Source organism: Lygodium microphyllum, chromosome 30, assembly GCF_053477565.2.
Source record: "Lygodium microphyllum isolate KBCC chromosome 30, Lygodium_microphyllum_v1.1.10, whole genome shotgun sequence".
NCBI classification, from domain to species: Eukaryota; Viridiplantae; Streptophyta; class Polypodiopsida; order Schizaeales; family Lygodiaceae; genus Lygodium; species Lygodium microphyllum.
The window spans coordinates 39,438,135-39,460,691 of record NC_141164.1 but is presented as its reverse complement, the minus strand read 5'-3'; the positions used below and the strand labels follow the sequence as shown (position 1 = coordinate 39,460,691).

Here is a 22,557-nt window from a genome sequence, read left to right as displayed (position 1 = left end):
AGGAGAGATGATGATGAAGTGATGTTGGAAGAAGAAGATGATGATGAATAGAATATATTGGATGAAAGGTGATGTTGACGACATTACCTGTATTGAAAGGGTGAAGAAACAATTGTGGTTGATTATACACGCGATGAAGGTGAAGAGATTGATTGCAAACAGAGGATTAGGGAGGCAAGATTTGTTGACATTATAAGACTAGATAAAGGCCTATTGACGGCATCAATGCTTGTCGATATGGTTGTGATGACACACAACAATTTTGGGAGGAGCCTCCTTACCATTGGCTCTCGAGAAATTTGCCAATCTTAAGCGACACCATCCTGTCGGTTAGAATTTGCTATATTGTGACCACGAGTCAACATCCCACATAGGCAAGCACCTTTTTCCCATCCACCCAAGTGTAAAAGCTCATAAGTGATTTAATGCTTCCCCTCGTCGGTTTACTCTATTTGCCCTAATGTGTAATGTCCTTAATACTATTGGTAGAGGGAAAGATATAGCCAAGTAGATGTTAAAAAGAGATACTTTGATTCAAATTTGAATAAATTTGGACATGTGTCAAGTTCGAGAGATCCTTTGGAGGTTTGCGACCTCCCTTAACCACAAGAATAATGTAGAATAGATATAGATGGTGCTTCGACGAGCATAACGTTGTTTCACTCGCGTTGTTTGGTTCCACTTGGACCTTGGTGACCCAGGTGGCGTCACCAGCATTCTGCCCTTGCTGCTAATTAGACATTAGCGCTCTGTACAAGCAACCTACTACACGTGGAGTGACGCGTATCGATAGCCGATTCTCCGTCTCTACTACTCTTCGCTGAAATTGTTGTGTTCATTTGTTAACTGTGCTTGGGAGCAGGAGAAAGGGAGACGATGAACACTCAACAACAAACAGCCTGGCTGCGTCGATGGTGGAGGTCCAAAATCGTGGATCCTCTCATGCTTATATTGCGCAGGTCACACCATTTCTTCATCATCGTCACCATCATTTTTCTTTTATAATGCAGTTCCCTTTTGAATCCGGGCATTATCTTCGTAAGAAGTGTTGCGATTTGTGTATCGGAAGTACACAACTATTTGATTCCGCCTCGGTCAGTCAGTTTGCTTGTTTTACGAGTCTTATACTTTGTGCGTCTCCGGGAGAAAAACAAGGCATTGCTTGCAAAGGCTTTGGCAGAGAAGCAGTTTGACTCTGCAAAATTTCACAGTGTGGAGTATCCATTCAAGTTCATGAGAGCCCGATACCTTTCATTGTTAAATGAAGCCATAGGTTGTCTCCGGGTTTTGCATGGTGGCCATTGATAATGATAGTGTACCAATGCCATAAGCAGCCAGCTATCCCTTCATTTACATGAGTAAACGAAGAAGTAGGTAAGGCACGAGGAGAAGGTACTTGTTTGTCCATGAGGCAAAGGGTACTTTGTGTACAAGTCAAACAGATCTGTTGGTCGTAATTTCTGTGTCTTAGAATTGGGATCATCGGGGCTATGGCAGCTTGACACATTTCTCAATACTGCCTTGTATTGGTACGTGCTGTACCATCTTGTGCACGGATTTGGTCTTGCGAAGCCAATTGTCAGAAGCTGAACATTCCAACTATTGAAAACTCTTTAGGAGTACCTTGGTGATTTGCCAATCTGTGCGTTAACCATTGCAAATGCTTGATTCAAATGTTGGTTGGCAGTTATGTGTATGTTCAGGATGAACACACACACGATATGACAAGTAGCACTTTTGTATAAGGATAGAGGGGCCTCTGCCATATTGACATTTAATTAATTAATGAATGCTAGTCTAAGGGGCAATAACTGCTCAAGGATACTTGGAACACAAATTGACCTAGCCAATTTAATTATTAGTTGGTGAAATTAAGTTTTTAGACGTTAGAATAATTCTTAAATCAATTTTTAGAATTAATCTTTTGAAAATTAAGTTAATAAGCTTAATAATGTTGAAAAATGGGATTAGAGGGCTGCCACTGGAGACAGTGAAACACAGAAAATTTGCAGTGTAGAATGCTGTATAGGAATGCAGAAATATACACGGGTGCAGAGAAAATATCTGCATATGTCTCCACCTTAAGGACCTCAATCTCCATCAGCTCGTCAGTCTCAGCAGGTTGTCTGTGTCAGATCCAAGATGATCAAGTGCTGGACTGAACTGCTATAAATAGCAGAAAATAACATGAAAAAATGGCCAGAATCAAGTTGGCTGCATTAAATGCAGCCGACTGTACAAAAAACCTATTTGACTGCTGCTGTGCCACGTTGCAACTGTCCGACTGTGTTGACGTGGCACCTCTGCGTTGTCCATACTGCCTGCTGTCCAGGGAATGACTCTCTAGCACCCCCTCTCAGATCTTGGACAGGTTAGAACAAATCTGCAAGATTATCCTCCGTTTTGCAATACTCCACATCAATGGTCCCATCCAGAAGCTTCTCCTGAGTGAAGTGATGTTGGATCTCAATGTTCTTTGTCCGGACATGGAATACAGGATTCCGTACCAAGGCAATGCAACTCTCATTGTCACACCATAGAAGAGTAGGACGAGTGTGGGGGTAGCCAAGCTTCTCCAACAATCTCCGAAACCACACAACCTCACATGTGGTGGAAGATGCGGCCCGATATTCCGCCTCAGTAGAAGAAAGGGCTACTGTGGACTGCTTATTGCTACTCTAAGAGATAACACTTGTACCCAAAGTAAAACAATAGCTTGTGGTAGCCCCCCGGTGGTCCATATCGCCAGCCCAATCCGAATCACTCCAACCTGCAAGAATAAGGTTTGAAGCATCAGTACCTGTTGGATAAGAAATCCCTAAGTAAGAGGTCCCCCTTAAATATCTAAGTATCCTCAAGGCAGCGTGCCAATGCGCCTGTTTGGTTTCACTTATGAACCTCGCCGAAAGACCCACAACAAAACAAAGATCAACACGAGTGTTGAATAGCCAAATCAAGGATCCAATCAACTGACGGTAGCAGGAAGTATCCGTCAAGGGAGAATCTGAGTGTGAGATGGCCTTCTAGTTTGGATCCATAGGAGTAGAAATGATCCGACAAGTCTCCATCTCAAAAGTCACCAAGAGCTCCTGAATATATCTCTGTTGAGAGATAAAAATCCCCCTCTGAGACTGATAAATCTCGTGACCCAAGAAGAAATGAACAAGCCCCAAATCTGTCATCTCGAACGGCTGTTGTAAAGCTGTCTTAGTCTCTTGGACCTTCTGTGCATGATCACCTGTAAGAATCAAATCATCAACATACAACACAAACAACACACGACCAGCCTTGGAAGTGTGTACATAAAGCTGCGGATTGGCCTTGGAGCGTTGGTATCCCAACTTTGATTGAAGAAACGAGTTAATCTTCTCGTTCCAAACACACGGAGCCTGCTTGAGGTCATATAAGGCCGCCTTCAACCTGTAAACTTTCCCATCCGAGGATCCAAAGCCTGGAGATTGCTCTACATAGATCTCCTGCTACAAGTCACCATTAAGAAAGACTGACTTTACATCCAACTGATAAACATGCCATCTCCTATGGCCAGCCAAGGCAAGAACAACTCGAATAGTCGCCATACGATCAATGGGGACAAAAGTGTAACGGAAGTCAATGCATGGGCGCTGAGCAAAACCTTTAGCAACAAGGCGAGCCTTGTGCTTGTCCAAAGAACCATCACTAAGGTACTTGGTCTTGAAGACCCACTTGATGCCAATCACCTTTTTGTGAGAGGGATGAGGCACAAGGGACCAAGTGCCATTTCTCTCAATAGTCTCCAACTTGGCTTCCATAGCCTTCCGCCAATGGTTAGACTGCAAAGCCTCCTTCACTGAAGTGGGCTCTTGATCTTGCATAACACGGGTCATCAAACAATAGTTAGAGCAAACAAGCTCTGTAGAATATGCTCGATTCCTTCGTGACCTCCGCGGTCCATCTTGCGGTTCCCACTCCTCAGGGACCCCCTCGATCCCTGAATCTCGAAGTGTGTCACGGGCCCAACGAGGAGGAGGCCGGACCTCTCCCTGTCGCTCTCCATCTGCTAAAGACTCGGGTACATCCACTGGGGTGGCCGATGGAAGGGAAGACTCTGAATCAGAAGAAGAATCTCCATCAAGAGGCTTTGGCTCCAAAGGAATTGTCTCGGGAGCCCAACTCTCCCTTGGATCTCCAAGGGTAGAGTGCTCCTCACCCCCCTTTGTGGTCGGAACTTCCATGAACCGCAAATCTCGCCTTGTGTAGACATCCTGCTTGACAGGATCAAACATATGATAACCTTGGGACTGGGAGCTGTAGCCGACAAAAACCTATCGTCGGGAAGCCGCCTCGAACTTGTTCCGCTACGTCTTCGGGATGTGCACATAGGCGTCACACCCAAAGTTCCTGAAATATGAGACATCAGGCATAGTCCCAAAGTAAGCCTCAAAAGGTGTCATCCTGTCAATAGCTGAAGTGGGAGATTGAATGAGGATGTGTACTGCGGTAGCCACTGCCTCGGTCCACAGAAACTGAGGTGTCTGTTGGTGCTTCATCATGGTGCGCACCATCTCGATCACACTTCGGTTCTTCCGCTCCAAAATGCCATTCTCTTGAAGAGTGTTGATGTTAGCAAACTTTTGGTGAAAGCCTCTATCTACACAAAAACGAGCAAACTCATTAGACACAAATTCACCACCCTTGTCTGAGCGCAAGGTCTTCAGTCGCCAGCTAGATTGGTTCTCCTCAAAGAGAAGCCAATCCTTGAAGTGGGAGAAAGCCTCCAACTTCAACGTCAAGAAATAAGCCCATGTCATCCTGCTATAGCAATCTACGATCAACATGAAGTACAAGCTCCCCTTCAGGGACTCGGTCCTCAGTGGGCCACAAAGATCCATAGATACAAGCTCCATAGGTGAAGTAGACCGTCGTTAAGCTTTGTTGGGAATCACATCCTGATGCAGTTTCCCACAAATGCAGGAGACACATGGCTGTTGGCTCACCACTATGTCCGGCAAACCTTGGACAAACTATCGTCGCGACGCCTTCCGAAGGTACTTATAGTTTGGGTGGCCAAACTGAGCATGCCATAGCTCGGACTGTGTCTGAGAGGTAAGAAGAAGAGAGGTAAGAGCTGTAGAAGACTTCAATTTGTAAATGCCGTTCTTCTCATATCCTGAAGAAAGAACCTTTCTCGATCCATGATTAAGAACGCGAATATCACTGTCAAACTCCACCAAGAGGCCAAGAGCACAAATCTTATGGACCGAAAGCAAATGATACCCCAAGCCTGGCACGTGTAACACCTCGGAAGTGTGGGTACCACCACGTCCATCTGGAATTAACTGCATCTCACCCCGCACAGCAATAGACGCAGAAGAGCTGTCTCCAATGAGAATCTGCCCACGCGAAGGTTGCAAATGGGCAACACTAATGGGAGGAGGAGTCGTGTGCCGTGAGGCACCACTATCCACGATCCACTCTCGAGAGTGGGGAGCTATCATCACAGCATCAGAAGTCTTCGGTGTAGGGTCCTCAATGACCGCTAAATGTAGAAAAGCAGCTGACGAGAGTGCAGCCACTGCTCCAGAATCCTTCGGGCCCTTCTTCTTGGTGTCTTTCTTGTCTTTGTCGGAGCAATCCTTCTTCCAATGACCGGTCTTACCACAAATATGGCAAGTCGATTCCTTCTCCTTGTTCTTCTTGGATTTGTTGTGCTCCTTCTTCTTGTGGTCCTTTCCCTCCTTCTGAGAGGCTTGACCAACCAAAGCCTCTGATTTGGAAGCATTCTGTCCCTTCAGTTGTTCCTCTTGGTCTAAGACCATAGGAACCAACTCTTCCCACCAAAGAGTGCAATAAGAACGGAATAAAAAGTACCGAATCGTAGCGATAACTGGGACAACAAAGTGATCGCCATGTCTTTGGAGGAGATAGGCTTTCCCGCATTTTGAACTTGCATCTGAAACTACCGAAGCTTGTTGATGTGTTCCTGAAGTGAAGAAGACTTATTCATGGACAAGGTCCGCATTTGCACCTCCAAAGAAACCCTCTTCATTAGGGTCATCTGGTTATACATCTGGTCGAGCCCCAGCCATATCTCTTGAGTCGCCGTCAAGTGCTCCATGTGAGCTATTAGGGCTGTAGTACAAGATAGAAAAAGAAAAGAACGAATCTTGGCATTCTGTTTGTCCCAGTGAGACTAGGCCTTGGTCAACTTCGCATGAGCATTGGAAGAGAGTTTGGACTCATCTCTCACTGAGGGCCAGTTAATCTCCTCCATCACAAGCTTCGCCAAATCATAAGACTCCAGAATGGCCAACATCATCACGTGCCAGATGCGGTAATTGGCACCATCAAGCTTCTGATCGGATGGAAGAGCCGGTAGGACAGGCACCTTCTGTCCATGATCGCTTCGAACTCCAAGTTAGTCTCTGTAGACATGTTCACCTGCAATGCTTGCACAAACACAAAATCAGTCCCCTTTGACTGTGTAAACGCAGCTTGTTAGGGCTCTTGCCTCCACTTCCTGCCTTCTTCAGCCGTCGGAGGCGATGAAAAGGTAAAATTTGTAGTGGAAGACCTAAAACACAGCCTTCCTTTCCTTCAAACAGCAATAACCTGTAGCAAATTTACCAACTGGACTCCTTTCCCACATGCCCACTCGCGTCAACCTTGTTCCAATGCGCAGCCTTCCTGCTCGCCCTCGAATGCTGAAAACGCAGCCTTGTGTTGCACTGAAATCTCCTCTTCAGGTAGGTTTTTCAATCAGTCAGTCCGATTTCACTGTTCTGATACCATGTCAGAGTGCAGCGTCCTCTCCTTTAAATAGCAATAACCTGTAGCAAATTCACCAACTGGACTCCTTTCCAACACGCCCACTCGCGTCAGCCTTGTTCCAATGCGCAGCCCTTCCGCTCGTTCTCGAATGGTGAAAACGCAGCCTTGTGTCGCACTGAAAGATAGGTTCTTCAATTAGTCAGTCCGATTTCACCGCTCTGATACCATGTCAGAGTGCAGCGATGCGGAAGTGGACCAAGACTGAGAGAGAGTGAACATAGAGAGAAGAGAGAGAGAGAGGAGACTGTTAAACATTGAAAATCTGCAATGTAGAATGTTGTATAGGAATGCAGAGATATACACGGGTGCAGAGAAAATATCTGCGTATGTCTTCGCTTTGAGGACCTCAATCTCCGTCAGCCCGCGTGCTGTTAGTCTCAGCAGGCTGTCTTTGTTAGATCCAAGATGACCAAGTGCTGGACTGAACTGCTATAAATAGCAGAAAATAACACGAAAAAATGGCCAGAATCAGGTTGGCTGCATTTAATGTAGCTGACTGCACAAAAAACCTGTCCGATTGCTGTTGTGCCACGTGGCAATTGTCCGATTGTGCTAATGTGGCACCTGCACCTGTTGATGTGGCTCCTCTGCGCTATCCGTACTGCTTGCTGCCAGGGAATGACTCTCTAACAGCCACTTGGCAAAACTTGCCCATGCAAGTGGAAAAAACATTTTTGGGGGACTGGTGGAAGCCTCTTTTAGCCATTGTGGGAGAGGAGGAGGCTATTAGAGAGAAAGGAGATGTTGCTGATGTGATTTGCAGCCACCATGAACTAGTTCTATAGTAAGTGACAACATTTGGAGCCCTCCAAGAGTGGGAGACATTAGCCCAAGGTCCTTGTGGTGTAGGTGACAGCATACAAGAGGGGACATTAATCTTTTTGGTGGTTTTGAGTTGTAGGTGACAGCTTCCATGGCTATTTGAGCAAGGCAGCAACAATTTTTCAAGATTTCTCGCGATGAAACTTTGAAATTTCTCTAACTACAGCATTCTCTTATCCCCTAGCTATCTCTTAAGTTATCTCAGCAAAATTTAGCTATTTTAGTCATTAGAGGCAGAGATATTGGAAAATCTTCGTTGTAAACCCTAATTTACAATAGAAATTAGAGTTTGACAGTCATCTCGCGATGTGTGCTCGGAATTGAGAGCCTAAACTTTAATTCTAGTAGTTCAAAATGGGGAATTTCAGGGAGATTCAAGAGGCTAACTAGTCAATGTCAAATTTGGGGTTGTAAGAAGTTGGGAAGAAAATGATTTAGTATGCAAATAATGTTGATATGCCATGTCACACGGACATTGGTTTAAAAGGAGAGAACATGTAAATTTTCCTATCATTTGACACATTAATACAATGATTGTCCTTCTTCTCTCTCCTTGCTCACAGCTTCAATGGCTTCTTTCTCTTTCCTGTCTTTCTCTCTCCTATTTTAGTCTTTCTTTGTCCTCATCACTCTATTTCTCTCTCTTCTACACTCTTCTCTCTTTTGCAGTATTCTCTCTCCTCTCTCTATAGTCCTCTCTGACAATTGGTATTAGAGCATGTGTCTTTGATCCTTGTGCAACATCATTTTCAGACACTGTCTTTCTCTCTCTAGTTTCGAGCTTCCTTCAACCTCCATAGCCAAAACCTCCACTCTCTCTCTCTCCCATGAGTTCTACTGTCAAAATGGACATGAGAGCTTAAGTCTTCATGCTCCAAGCTTCCTATAGAGTACTCTTATGGCTCATAGGCCGCCATCTGAGGGACTGTTATGAACAACAAGCAAAATTTGGCAAATTTCTTATCAAGATCATGGGCCTTTTGATCATTATCACTCCCTTCCTACTGTTTACATGTCTTGTATAATCAGAGTCAGTGTATCCCACTACTCATGTATCTTGGCCATCATAACATATGCACATAGCTGCTGTGCCCTTTAGGTACCGCATGCATAGCAACTAATAAACGTGTTTCTTTGAATTTGAAACTTATGAAATGTTTCTTAAAGTACGAAACGTTTCTGAGAGTAAAAAACGTGGGTCTTTTTAACATTTTTTATTTTCTTGGTGGGTTGGAACCCAAAATATGGTTTTTTTGACAAAAACTAATGGGCAATGTTAAACATGATGATGATGATGTGTAATGACTCGTGAGGCTCAAGATTTTGGATGAGAGACTGATTTTTTTGCGATTTTGTTTAGTTATTGGACTTTGTCAATCTAGTATCTCTTATTGTCTTGAGATTTGAATATTATACGACTTTAGTCTCATTTATGAGTTATTTATGATATATTATGATTCATTCATGATTTTGATATTTTGTCAGTTTGTTTTGAAATGAGAATCATGATGTTGCAACTTGACTCAGTCCATATTATAGATAGGCTATTTACATGTTAATTTCAAAATTCTTTGTATGATATGTATGAATCATAATATTTGAGTTCTAAATCATAGTATAGCTTGTCCAAAGACTAACTTTGACATAAGTAACAAGTCAATAATGGATCATGGATATGTAACGTATAATGTATTATTCTCAATTGACTCTATTATCACTCAAGCTCAATTAGCCATTCTTTGTTTAAGAGAGTTTCATAGAGATTTAGAATCTCTTTCCCTAGTCAAAACTATTAAAAATTCTTATATAAAAAAACCCGTGTTTTTTATTTTACTCCCTCTTGAAAGAAACTTCCGAAATACGTTTTTGACGTTTTGTTTCTAAATGTTACTGATGTTTTTGGTTGCTATGACCGCGTGATACCCTTGATGGCATCTCAATGCGGGGTCTGCCAAGTTAGCCATATAGTGTGCCACAACTCCCACTGCAAATGCTATGTTAAGATAAGTGGCTATCATGGCATACATCAAACTGCCCACTACAGATACATAAGGGATCTCGCCCATCTCAGCCTTCTCCTCATCAGATGGCAGACAATCGATTTGACTAATCTTCACATGAGAAGGTAAAGGACAATCAATAGGCTTAATATCGTGCAAATGAAACTGCTCAAGAACCTTTTGGATGCACTTTTTTGTGACAAGTAGAGAAGCCCCTTAGAGCGATCGTGGGTAATGTGCATCCCAAGAATATGCAAGGCCTGTCCCATATCCTTTATCTTAAAGCTCTTCCTGAGCTGACTTTTCAAGGCATCCAACTCATCATGACCACTCTCAGTAATCAATATATTATCCATATAGAGGATCAAAATCATAAGGCTGCCATCATGAGTCTTCTTTGTGTATAAACACGGATCAATATCACTGTGGAAATATCCCAGTGAATGCATAAAGGCATCAAACTTGTGATACCATTCTCTAGGTGCTTGCTTTAGGTCATAAAAACTCTTTTGCAATTTGCACACTAGGTGTTCCTTGCGAGGGTCTGCAAAGCCCTTAAGCTCCTCCATGTAAATCTCATCATGTAAGTCCCCATAAAGAAAAGCCATCTTGATATCCATCTGATAAAGATCCAAGTCAAGCCGAGCAACAAAAGCTAGTACCAAGCATAGGGTAGTCATTTTCACAACAGGAGAAAAAACTTCATCAAAGTCCACACCATGTTCCTGCTTGAAGCCCTTAGCAACCAATCTGGCCTTGTATCCCGTCTTGGGGCATCCAGGGATACTTTTCAACTTGTATATCCACTTGTATGGCAAAGTACGCTTGCTACCAGGCAAAGGAATCAAATCCCATGTATGATTTTTCTGTAGCGAGTCATACTCTAATTGCATGGTGCTCTTCCAAGAGTGATTCTCACCTTTGCGTATGGCCTCATCATAAGTAAGAGGCTCCTCAGCATTTGTCACCTTAACATAATCCATAGAGGGCTCAAATTATACAGGTTGTCACCATAACATAATCCATAGAGGGCTCAAATTGTGTAGACGGTCGTTTATCTTTAGTAGACCGCCTCAAAGTTGGTTGTGGGGCTTGTACATCCTGTGGTGTATCAGGGACCTAGGTCACTGGGGCATCAACTGTTGCGATAGGTTGTCTAGCTCGTTATACAGTAGTAGGAGGCTCCTCTTGAAATATCATCCTATGTACCTCAACGACATGCGCAGGTTGCTTATGCATTTTTTTCTCATGGAAAACAACATCATGGCTGTGGATAACCTTTCAAGCTTGTGGATCTCATAGGTGATAGCCCATTCTTACCTACATCCCCATGACCAAGAAAGATGCATTTCTTAGACTTAGGATCCAACTTATTGCGCTTGTACATTCTAGCTGATACCCAGACTAATTCTCAACTAAGGCAAGCCAACGTTGAAATATAGCTAAGACTTCCGATTTTTACTTAATAGGATATACCCAAACTTTATGCATATAGTCATCAATGAAGATAACAAAATATTTTGCGCCACCTAATGACTTGTAGGGCATGGGACCACATACATCCAAATGAATAAGAGCCATAGGCTCACCCATGTGTGTCATACCAAACTTTTTATGTGTATTGCGTATTTGCTTGTTATATAAACAATGATCACAAGACAAAATGTTTATAGTCAAGGGTGGAAGATATTGCAAATAGATAAGCATTTTCATTCCTTTCAAGGACATATGCCCATGGCATCGTATGTGGAACTGCATCTATTGCTAAAATATGGTCAATTGATCTAGATACAAGCAAGGGCTAGAGAGTATTGGACTTAGCACCACGTGTAATGACAAGATTCCCACGGATAATCTTCCATAAGGAATTACCAAAAGAAACTACATAACTTGCATCATCCAAAGTGCCAGTAGAGATAAGGCTCTTTGTGAGAGCCGGTACATGACGTACATCATGAAGAGTCAACCAACACTGAGTATACCTTGACAAAGCATTAGACAGTTGTGAAGTATTAGGAGAAGAAGCTGCAAGTATGAAATCATCATCAGAATTAGTCTGCACAACATTAATCTCTTCAATCTTAACACTTGACTTGCTAGGGACAATGCTGTGATTATCATTTTTGTCTTGTGCTTTACCCTTGCTCTTTTTCTTGTGCTTGTTTTCAGGCATTTTATGGCACTGCAATCAAATATGCCTTGCTTTTCTATAGTAATGATAAGTCAATGAGGACTTATGGCTAGGGGGCTTACTATGAGATTGTCCATGTGTCTGAGAGTGAGATTGTTGAGAGTCTCTCCCACGGCGGGCACTACCGTTCCTACCGTTCCTACCATTATTACCTCTAAGGCATATTGGCACACATAGCAGTACGAAATGTATCCCATGAGTTGGGCAGTGTAACTAAGAGGAACGAGGGGAGTAGAGTACCCTTGAATTCAATCCCCTGGGAAGACAAATGACTAATAATGGAATGAAACTCATTTAAGTGAGCTGATATAGAAGTGCCCTCTTTCATGTGAAGGTCCATGAGTTGCTTCAGCCAATACATCTGAGAGTCTCTCCCACGGCGGGCACTACCGTTCCTACCATTATTACCTCTAAGGCATATTGGCACACATAGCAGTACGAAATGTATCCCATGAGTTGGGCAGTGTAACTAAGAGGAACGAGGGGAGTAGAGTACCCTTGAATTCAATCCCCTGGGAAGACAAATGACTAATAATGGAATGAAACTCATTTAAGTGAGCTGATATAGAAGTGCCCTCTTTCATGTGAAGGTCCATGAGTTGCTTCAGCCAATACATCTGAGAAGTGGTGCTCTGCTGGTCATAGACATTACGAATCTTTTTCCATAAGTCCCATGCAGATAGCCCATCAGAGACAACATTACAGAACACCTGCTAAGAGAGGAACAATATAATGGTGGACTTACATAGCTTATCTAATTCAGCCTAATCCTCTGCATCAATAGGTTCGGGCTTGACACCCTTATGTTTCAAAGGCCTAACTTGCATTTTCTACACTAAAACTTGCCAAATTTAGGCCTTCTAGCGGCTGTAGTTGATGCCATCCATCTTGTCAATATTAAAGATAGCACTATCACTTGAGCCACCAGCCATAATGAAGGCAAACAAGTGCACAAATTGTCAAAGAAGCCTGCTGTAATTACTGCAAACAGCCCTAAAACCACTGCTAAATCAAGCTAAAAACAAGAGGAACTGCTGAACCAAGAAGCTGTCCACAAAGTATGAACAAATGACTGTCAAATGGAAGTGACTGACCTCGTGAAAATTGCCAAAATCTGTAATTACAGTTTGTTGTAAATAAAGTACAACAGTAAGAAAATCAAGCCAAAACTGAGCTATCACTGATACATGGCAAATTGGAACTGCTAGGTGATATCGTGCATCATGCAGAGTATGTAAGAAACTCTAGCAACCAGCATACATAAGACAAGCACCCAAAGCTGTCAGCTGGAATATGTCAGCGTGGGATACTTCAACTAGCATACCAATCATACATGTAGTAGGTCTCGGGGTAATGGAAGAGACCAACCAAAGGCACGACTGACTGAGCAAAATCTCAATTAAGAGCCAAGACAAGTGTATGCATAATTGACAAGGACTTGAGAGAGATCAGTGCTAGTACAAGACAAGTGTCAACTTAGATCAGTCCTCAAGGCATAAACTATAGACATATAGCATGTAAAGAGAGCATGTACATAAAGTGAATATTGCAGTGTGTCAATAATCAAGCTCAATTGCATAACCATGAGCTCTATGTAACATCAATGTGAATAAAGCGGCTCCCACTAGAACAAAGTTAGATGCAGAATTAGCAAGCAAAGCTCAGATATATCATGTACATAGCATCAAACATCCAAGATCCAAGTGTATACATCCGGAGCATCCAAGTGAAAGTAGTTGGCAAAGCATCCACCGTAATATCCAAGGAGGTAACTGACAACCAATGTCAATGTCCAAAAGCTCTAGAATAACTCAAATGCAAGTCAAAGGCAAAATAGCCAAGACACATAGCATCCATATCAAACACAAACATTCAAGAGGATTGCCCAAGTATCATCCAAGGATGAGGCATAAACTGTCTTAAAGAATGTGTGCTATAGGCAAATGACAGACAATGTCAATCAAAATGAGCTTCAATCATTGCTCTAAAGCATTTTGGAATCATGTCAAAGCATGTAACACATAGAAACAGGGAACGGCTGTTCCGGCCTGTAGAAATGGCCTAACGCGTTTCAAACCCTCCAAGGAGGTGAAACGACCAAGGAATGTTCTTTGCCGTTCCCTACCGTTCCTTGCCATTTCTTGTCGTTCCCCTTGCCGTTTCCTTTTTGGAAGGGCCTATTCAAGTCTATTGATCGAAAATTGACGTTTTTTCTGGTTTTTTCTTTTTGCTTGGGCCACACTCCTTCTACCACATGTTCATCCATCTCCATTGCCTAATGTGCACACACTAATCTCTCTCTCTCTCTCTCTCTCTCTCTCTCTCTCTCTCTCTCAGGTTGAAGATTCAAAGTGTCAAGTCAACCCACAAGCTGATTGGGAGTCCATGCAAAGTTCAAATTTGATGCATTATCAACTCTTGCAAATCACAATCAAATTTCAGCCTATCCTCAATTCCAAGGTATTCATCGATTTATATTGTCTAATTTCAAGGGAAATTGGGGCAATTCAAGGCAATTTGAGCTATGGGGGTAATCGAGTCAATTTTGGGACATTTGGGTCAATTTCAAGCATTGTGAAGTATTGGGGCAATTAGAGGGACATTCTTTGGGGCAATTTTGGTCATGCAGGGCATATTTGGGGCACTTAAGACATGTGCCATTCCCCTCGTTCCCATTCCCCGACCTTGGACGTTCCTCCCATTCCAGGGGGTCTCGTTCCCGTTCCCCATTCCAGGTAACTATGATGTAACATGAACCATAAGCATTGGTGTATCAACCCAAGTAGCAGTAAGCTCTAGAGAAGCAATAGGCATGTATTTCACTGACCAAATGAGCTTCAGCCCTGGTCATTACAGCAACCAGATCAGTGTTAAACTGAGCAAGAACAGTGCTTAAATCAGCTCCAAAATAATCCCCAATCGATGGGTAAGCTTCCTCGAATGTATGGGCATCATTTATGCATCACCACTAAGCAAGAGGCATCTATGACAAGGGGCTGCCTTGTTTTTACAGATTGTATGCTGAATACGCAGCCAATGAGCTGAATACCAGTTGCCCAGTCTCAATGCCTAAGGGTTAAAGCCAATGCCAAGATCAATACTGAGCATCTAGGAGGAGTTGTAAGTGCTTAGTGAGCAGCCTAATGAGGAGGAAATGTTGGAGCAGTGTTGCTGTCCCAATCAGCTTGCAAATCGGCACAAACTTGCGTTGGTGCTGCCTTTGCTGTCCACAATAGGGCTTAAAATAGTGATGAATAACCTCTATCAAGGTCCTAGATCAGGCCTCAGGAGGTCTTGATGAGTGTTGGAGCAATAGATGACTGATACGAACCTTGAGATGAAGCAATGGCTGCCAATAGTGAATTTGCAGGTACTGTCAATATAACTAATACATGGGCGGCTAGGCACAGACGCCTTTACCACCAACAGGCCCATGGGTGAGGATGGTTGCATTGTGCCATTTTGTGTATATGAGAGAGAGAGATGGATGAGTCATGAGAGAGGGAGAGGGAAGGAGAGAGTTTTTAAATTTGCTAGTTTAATCTTTAAACTTTTCTCTTGAGTCTTTGTGTGAGAGAAATAAAAGAAAGATAAGAAAGAAAGAAAAGAATAGAGAAAAAGAAAAGAATAGAGAAGAGAAAGAAAAAGGAAAAGTAAGAAAAGAAGAAAAGAAATTGCAGAAAGAAAGGGGGAGAAACGGATCATTAGTGACCATTTGGCATACGGGGCGGGTGGGGATCAGGTTGGATAGGACCGGACGTGCCGGATGGAATTGGATGGGTCAGATGAGTTGACACGTACATTAGACGTGGACAATCTTGCAAGTCACTAAGCTTGCAATAAGAAATTATGGGTTCCTTTCAAACCATTGAAAAAGTGATTGATGCTTGTTACAGGTTACAACTTCTAAAGCATTGGAGAATTCGCACAATTGGAACCTGTAATAGGGGATCCAAATAAAGTAGATGAATAAGAATAGATCTTCAACCAGAGCAAATAGTTTTTTATATGATTAGAAAATGAGAAAGAAACATTTCTAGAAAGTTCCATTTGAAATTTAAAAATTACTTTCATTTAGATTCTAAGTAGATTTCAAAAGAGTATTTTAAAGACTATTCAGAAATACTTGCAGCTTATGAAGAAGCTGTAGGAGTAGAAGTACTTTAAGCAACGTCTTGAAAACAAGATAGACTTCAAGAGGGAGGAATGTAATCAACGTTTTGTATATCAACTCTTACTAAGATGTATTAACCTAATGATTTAGATTATTTTGATGCTCATATACTTTAAAAGGAGATTTATATATGATTAAATTATTAATTTTTTAAAAAGCTAAATGTTTATCTTTTTTATACAAGGGTGGCCAATGGCTAGAATGCCCTATAATTATATTTGGGTCATTATCGATGAGATATCCAAGAGGATTCAAAAAGTTTAGTCAAGTGGTTAGATTGACTAGAAAGTCCATATGATGATGAATTTTTTACTCAAGTGGTCACATCTACTAGAAGCTTGCATAATGAATGGTTTCAAAAAGCAAAACCATATGCTTATGATAAAAGAAACAAACTATGAACCGGTGAATTTGTACAATTGAGCTCTCTTGAATCCAAATTCGACAATCCCTAAATTTTAGGAGTTTACTAATTTTGAAAGTTATTCAAATAGAAATTTTGTTTGCGTCAAAGGCTTAAGAATTTCGCAAGGAATAATTTTGCTTTCAGTAGTTATCTCAAATTCTTAACCATTTTGAGAGATTTTTATAGTAGAAGGTTTAATAGCTTTTTTCTCTAGAAAATTAACACATGGCATTTAGAATAGGACATGTGTCATTTTGAAGAGACAAGTGTCCCAATTGCTCAGCACTTGTCATTTTCAGCAAACACATGTAGTGAGCCACAATAGCTATGAAAGAAGCAATAGCTATTGTGGCTCACTATAAGCAATAATCAACATCTATTGTATTCTATTGATCAAGAGGAACTCTTATTTCTTATCTTTGAGACATCTTATTCTCATGGAAACCCTAGATAGGACAAGGACAGCCATTAAAGCTTGGTTCAAGCTTGTAACTTCTTGAAGATATTGTCAAATCTTGGCCCTAAGGCTTATCTACGGCAGTAGCAGTTCAAATTTGTGTGGAGATTCAAAGTATTGAAGCCTATTCTTAATCAAGAAGCCATTATGAAGATAGATTTGGGGATAATGGATGAAATGGTTCAATTTTTCATTTTTGAACGTTGAAGAGTGTTGGAGATTACTGAAGATTGAAGCTACATCAACCTTCAAGCTATTGTGGTTTGCTATTGAGTGGCATTGAGCTTTAGCCTTTAAGTCTACATTAAGCTTATGGAAGAGGTATCTACACTTAGTTCTTAAATTTTCTTTTATATCCATCTGCCGAGTCTAATCCAATTGTTTTGAGAGATTAAATAATTAAAATTTTCCTTAATTTAGAGTTGTTTCTTTGTTAGAATTGAGCCTCTAATCAAACCAGTAACCTAAATGGTTTCTTGATTACATCTATGCTTAAGATCTTGATTATAGCTGAGATTTATTGCGCTCATCTTTACTCTTTGCATTGCTTTATCCTTGATAGATCCAAAGTTATAAAGTGGTAAGTAAGCAATTCAGTGAGTCACTCATTGTTGCTGAGGTATTCCCTCTCTCTAATCCACCAAATCTTCCAATTTTCTTGCATATCATCAAAGGCTGAAAGCTTCTTTTCAATCAATGCATTTCATCCTTTTCTTTTAGATTAGAATGCCACTGTAGTAAGACAAAAGAGAGTTGACCCTTCCTTACTAAGGACTCTAAAAGGGTGCAAACTTGGCTTGAGGTGGAACTTTGCACACTCATTAGTAATTCGGATTCTGGGTAGAAAGCCCTATCCACCATTTTATCCCTCACATTGGTACTTGTGTATAGAGGATTGAAAACAAAGCATTGCTGAAGAAACCGAGCAATTTCAGGCTCCTACAGGGATTCGCAAGTTACTACAAGTACTAGACAAGAAATCACAGGTGTTACAAGGATTTACAGGGCATTTGCAGGTAATATATATGTATTGTAGGGTATTTTTAAGCTCCCACAAGTGGAATTTGGTCCCACAGTGTACTGTTGGGTACCTACAGGTCTCACAGGGGTTCCCACAGGGTTTATAGGACTTAAAAACAGGGTATACAAGGTATTTTTACACTAAACAAGGTTTCCATAAGGTTCACGACTGTTCTGGGCAGTCACATTGTTTTGCTTACAGAATTTTTAGTCCTAATTCTAACACAGAACTTGATAGCTCATTTCACAGAGGGTGTTGTACCTTCAATTTGAACCAAAAAGCTTAGTGTTTGGACGTCAGAGTCAAAAGTTATAGCCGTTTTAGTGACTGCAAGTTTAGTAGACAGCACCTATAAATGGCAGACAATAGGGGATAAAGAAAGGCTAATGAGGTCTACAACAACAAATTAGGGACTCAATGGTTGAAAATACTCAAGGGGATCATCAAGAAGAGTCACAAGAGCATGGAGCATATGGTACGCTAAATGCTACTCTTTGCAACCATGAAACCCATCATGTAATTAGACATCGTGAAGTGGTGTCGATAGATCAGATGGTTGAGCAAATGGCCCTCTTTAGTACTCAAACGAAGGAAGCTATTGATCATATGACTCATTCAAACCAAGGAATTTGACTATGTATGTAGAGAGTGTAAGTGATGATGCTAAGTTGCATAAATACATCTATTGGTTAGAAGCAAGCTTATTAGCTGATATAATGGCACAAAAGCTCTGTACTCTTCCAAGCTATTGAATTGGCCGAAGTTATGCTCAAAAGTACAAGAAGCATGTCAATTTTCAGTATTCATCTGGGCAACAAGAAGACACTACAAAGCAAGGACAAAATGACAATAATAATGCAAAGTATGCTTCCTAAACTCACTCATGTCCCTAAAATTCCTACCTACTTATCTTACAATGTTACCAAGCAAGGAGCAACTTTCAAGCCCTCAAATGGTGCTTGAATAGGAAATCAATATGCTAAAGTAAAGTCACCACCTATTGCTACTCCAACTAATGACACGCTAATACAAGGAGCATAAGGAGAAAGGACTTTGTTTTAAGCATGGAGAGAAGTATGCTACAAATCACCTTTCAAAATTCACCTAAAGCAAAGCCAAAAGTTAATAGCATGTTAATTCTTGAAGACCTTGAGCATGAGGCAATCAATGGGAATGATGACATGGATCAGTTCAATGATCTAGCTGATGGTTTTGATGATAGCTTTCCTTTTGATCCGAGCAAATAATTGCTTAGACTAGTACTACTCTTGGAATGATTTCTCTAACTTCAAATATTCTTTGTGAAAGATATTATCTCAATTAGTGGACTCTATTTCATTGCAAGACAACTCTTTGTTTTGGGACAAATTTGATTTTGGTCTAATAGCACAGATGCAAAGGTTATATGGCTGAAAGTGCTTGAAAAGGGCTCCATTTGGAGTAATAGCACGCTTGATTCGAATCAAAAGTTATTGTAGATTTAGCGCAACAAGGTTTGCAGTGGACACACAATGTCTATATCCATGAGTAGTTCTTAATTGAAGAATTTTTACTGGAGTTATCATCTTTATGTTCCACAATGGTTATGCACACATTGTAATTAGTTCTCAGCCCTACACTTCTAGTTCTTCAGAGGATTCTTGAAGATTAGGTTAGTTCTTGTTAGGTCTATGCAGAGTACCCTCTCCATTCCACCATTTGTAATTCCTTGTAATAAGTCCTTCAATTTTTGTTTTGAGGATAAAAGCATCCGAGTGGGGATGATTGGAATGGAGAGGAAAAGGATACCTTTGGTAACGCTGGTGCATCTTGATATATGTGGCAATATCTACATTCTTGAAGGTATCCTCTAAGTACCTATCCTTGTAGAGAGTCCTATTACAATTCCACATTGTAAATCTCAACGTCTGGTAGGTTGTGCACCTATGAGATCTTGGGAACACTAGTGGATGTCACATCCTTGAGCTCTGTGCCTCATTCTGTTGTACTCTTGTATCTCATGTTTATAGTATGGATTCCATTGCCCATTTCTGAGCTGTCTTGTGTGTATGCTTTGTCTTTTGTTCTTGTGTCTTTGTGATCTTGACTCGCATGCTTATTGCTTGTATTCACTGTGCATTCTCACACCTTTTGGCCAAGCTCATGGTGAAAGAACTCACCAAAGCCAGTAGACTTCGAAGTCAAGAGGGGAGGCAAGGTTGTTAGACCCGTTGTGTTAGGAGATTGGAGAGCATTCCTGATTTGGATTTTTGATACTGCCTTGATAACCCTCCCTGATTGATCTGTGTCATTTTTTTGGTAACTGGACATCAAAGATGAGAAGTTGAGATTGACAGGCAGCCTATTATCTGGAATTGGCAGGCTAGGGGCGAGATGGTTTGTAGCTTGGCCAGTATACTCGTATAATCATGTCCAAAAGTTCAAGATTATGTAAAAATTGTGGGTATTTGTATTCAAGTGGGTCTATTCTTCTATCTTTTGCAGCTAAACTGGGTTGGTAAGGTTTAATTACAGCTTTGAACAGAATTTCACCAGAGAGAATTGGATTAAAAAATTTTGAATGACATTTTTATCTGTAATGTTTAATGTAGCAACTTGATGAACTGTGGATACAGCTGTCCATTCTACTTACTATTCTGAACTTCATATCAGGGGAATGGAACCTAAACAATTAGCATTTTCAGCAGCTTTGGGCATAACCTTGGGAGTTTTTCCAATTTGTGGTAGGCTATATTGGAGCTCCTCATATGAGAAGTGAGGCTGTGTGGTTCATGTCTTGAGAATACTGCTAAAGTCTAAAAAAAAAGAAAAGAGTAGTGAGGTCTATATTTCTGTTTCTCAAATCAGCTTTCCCTCTCCAGGAGTGACAGTTTTCCTCTGCGGTTTAGCTGCTGCTGTTCTTGGATCCAGGTGCCATACCCCAACCCTCATGCTGGCAAACTTCATTGCAACTCCAGTAGAGCTGAGGTAAGGCACAACAATTATTGCGATATATAGTCCAGTTAGACTAATCTAATGTGTGTTCAATTTGTTCGTGTCTTGTTTCAGTTTGATTGTACCTTTCTTGCGATTTGGTGAGTGGATGATTGGGAGTGAAGAACAGTTTGAACTGTCTTCCGATGCATTTAAAAAGATCATTACTGGTTCTGCCAGCCAAGATTTGCTGTTTGGGGTTTTCCACGTGGTAAGTAGCACTTTCTTTCAGGGAAATGCCTTTTGTTCCATTTGGAGTTGATAATTATTCTCAATTTCTTTCAGATTCTTGGTTGGGCTGTGATTGCACCTGTCATTCTTGGTGCTCTTTACTGGATACTCATTCCTGTATTTCAATGGGCCACACAGAAGTTTGGTGATCACCATCGACAGTTTTCTAGTCAGAAAGCTGCGATCAGGCTTGGAGAAGTTTCACCCAAAAAAGAGGCTGTGGCATAATCTCGTGTCACTTGTAAACTCTGTATTCTTCACATAACATGCACATTCATCAAGTGTGCTTAACATGCCCATTTGTGATTGTGCGTCTGGATATTCACACTGCCGCTTTACATTTTGCATTCTTCTTTGCTATTGATTGCTTTGTGAACAGGTGTTTGTTTGTTATAACTTGACATGAAACAGTGTGCCTCGTAGGTCTGTTCCTTCCAACAGATGCCTAGCCTAAATTGCCAAGGATGTCAACCTGGGCTCTAGGCAATATTTCAGGCAGTGGTAAATCGTCCCATAAGCTATCCTTGATTATGTGTCTGCTTATAGCCCTGCACTGGAGTGTTTGAGACACGCTTATCAACCTGTGGAAGACCGGTGGCTTAGGTTAATTCCCTCCATACAAAGGTATTAATTTTCTCTCTCCATACAATGTGTACGCCTAAATTGAGAAAGAGATTAGTGAGGTCAAAGGTAAGATGCAATTTTAGCACATTGTTAGCAATCATTTGTATCATGCACAGTCCTCTTGCTTGTGAGATTCGCATGGAGACATAAGAAGCCTTGACATTGTGTTTGCTTGTCATTTCACGTGTTTTCATGGAGGCAACTCTTTCTTGAGTATGCACTTCAGTTTCATTTTTAGTTAGTTTTAGTGTGTTCACACTGGCTTTCTTAGTTATCTAGCTCAATGCGACCCTTTTTTAGTGGTTGGAGGGTGTTTTGACATTCTTGATTTGGGGCGACCAGTTTCCAACTAGCGATTAACTGTTTTAATTGCTTGGGATCAGGTCGACTAGTATTAATGGCCCCAGATTTATGTAGTTGGCCAAGTTTTTAGGCTTTTTGCCCATCTATAGATATTGTCTTCAATGGGTTGATCACATTATCTTGTAAGTTTTATTGTCCATCATTCAATACTTTTGTCATAAGTTTAATTCGTGGCCCTCAGTGACACTTTAGGCTACATGCAAGGAGAACTGATCAGTCCACATTGTTGTATATTCAACATTCTCTTAGAGTTCATTGCAAATTTTCTTCCATTCTCTTATTTCATTGCAATCTTTCTTTTCTCCTCTCTTCGTGTTCATATTCTTCAATTGCACTCTTACATACCCATACTTCAAATGTGTTATGCAAATATGTTGTAGCTAGCATAAACATGTAGTACATACCATCACTGTTATCATTGCTACCATTGCTACTATTGCTATTGCTTCTACTGCTACTACTTACAGGGGCATAACATCGCACAA

At 41.2% G+C, this 22,557-nt stretch overlaps 1 protein-coding gene across 1 annotated transcript; it reads left to right on the top strand.

Moving 5' to 3' along the window:
• The first annotated feature begins 625 nt into the window (after positions 1–625).
• Positions 626–21,445, top strand: LOC148009756 (uncharacterized). The gene is made up of 5 exons (XM_087672520.1): positions 626–959; positions 20,534–20,604; positions 20,743–20,848; positions 20,930–21,065; positions 21,140–21,445. The coding sequence occupies exons 1-5, from the start codon at positions 877–879 to the stop codon at positions 21,311–21,313; spliced, it is 570 nt and encodes a 189-aa protein (XP_087528646.1). The 5' UTR covers positions 626–876; the 3' UTR covers positions 21,314–21,445.
• Positions 21,446–22,557: the final 1,112 nt, after the last annotated feature.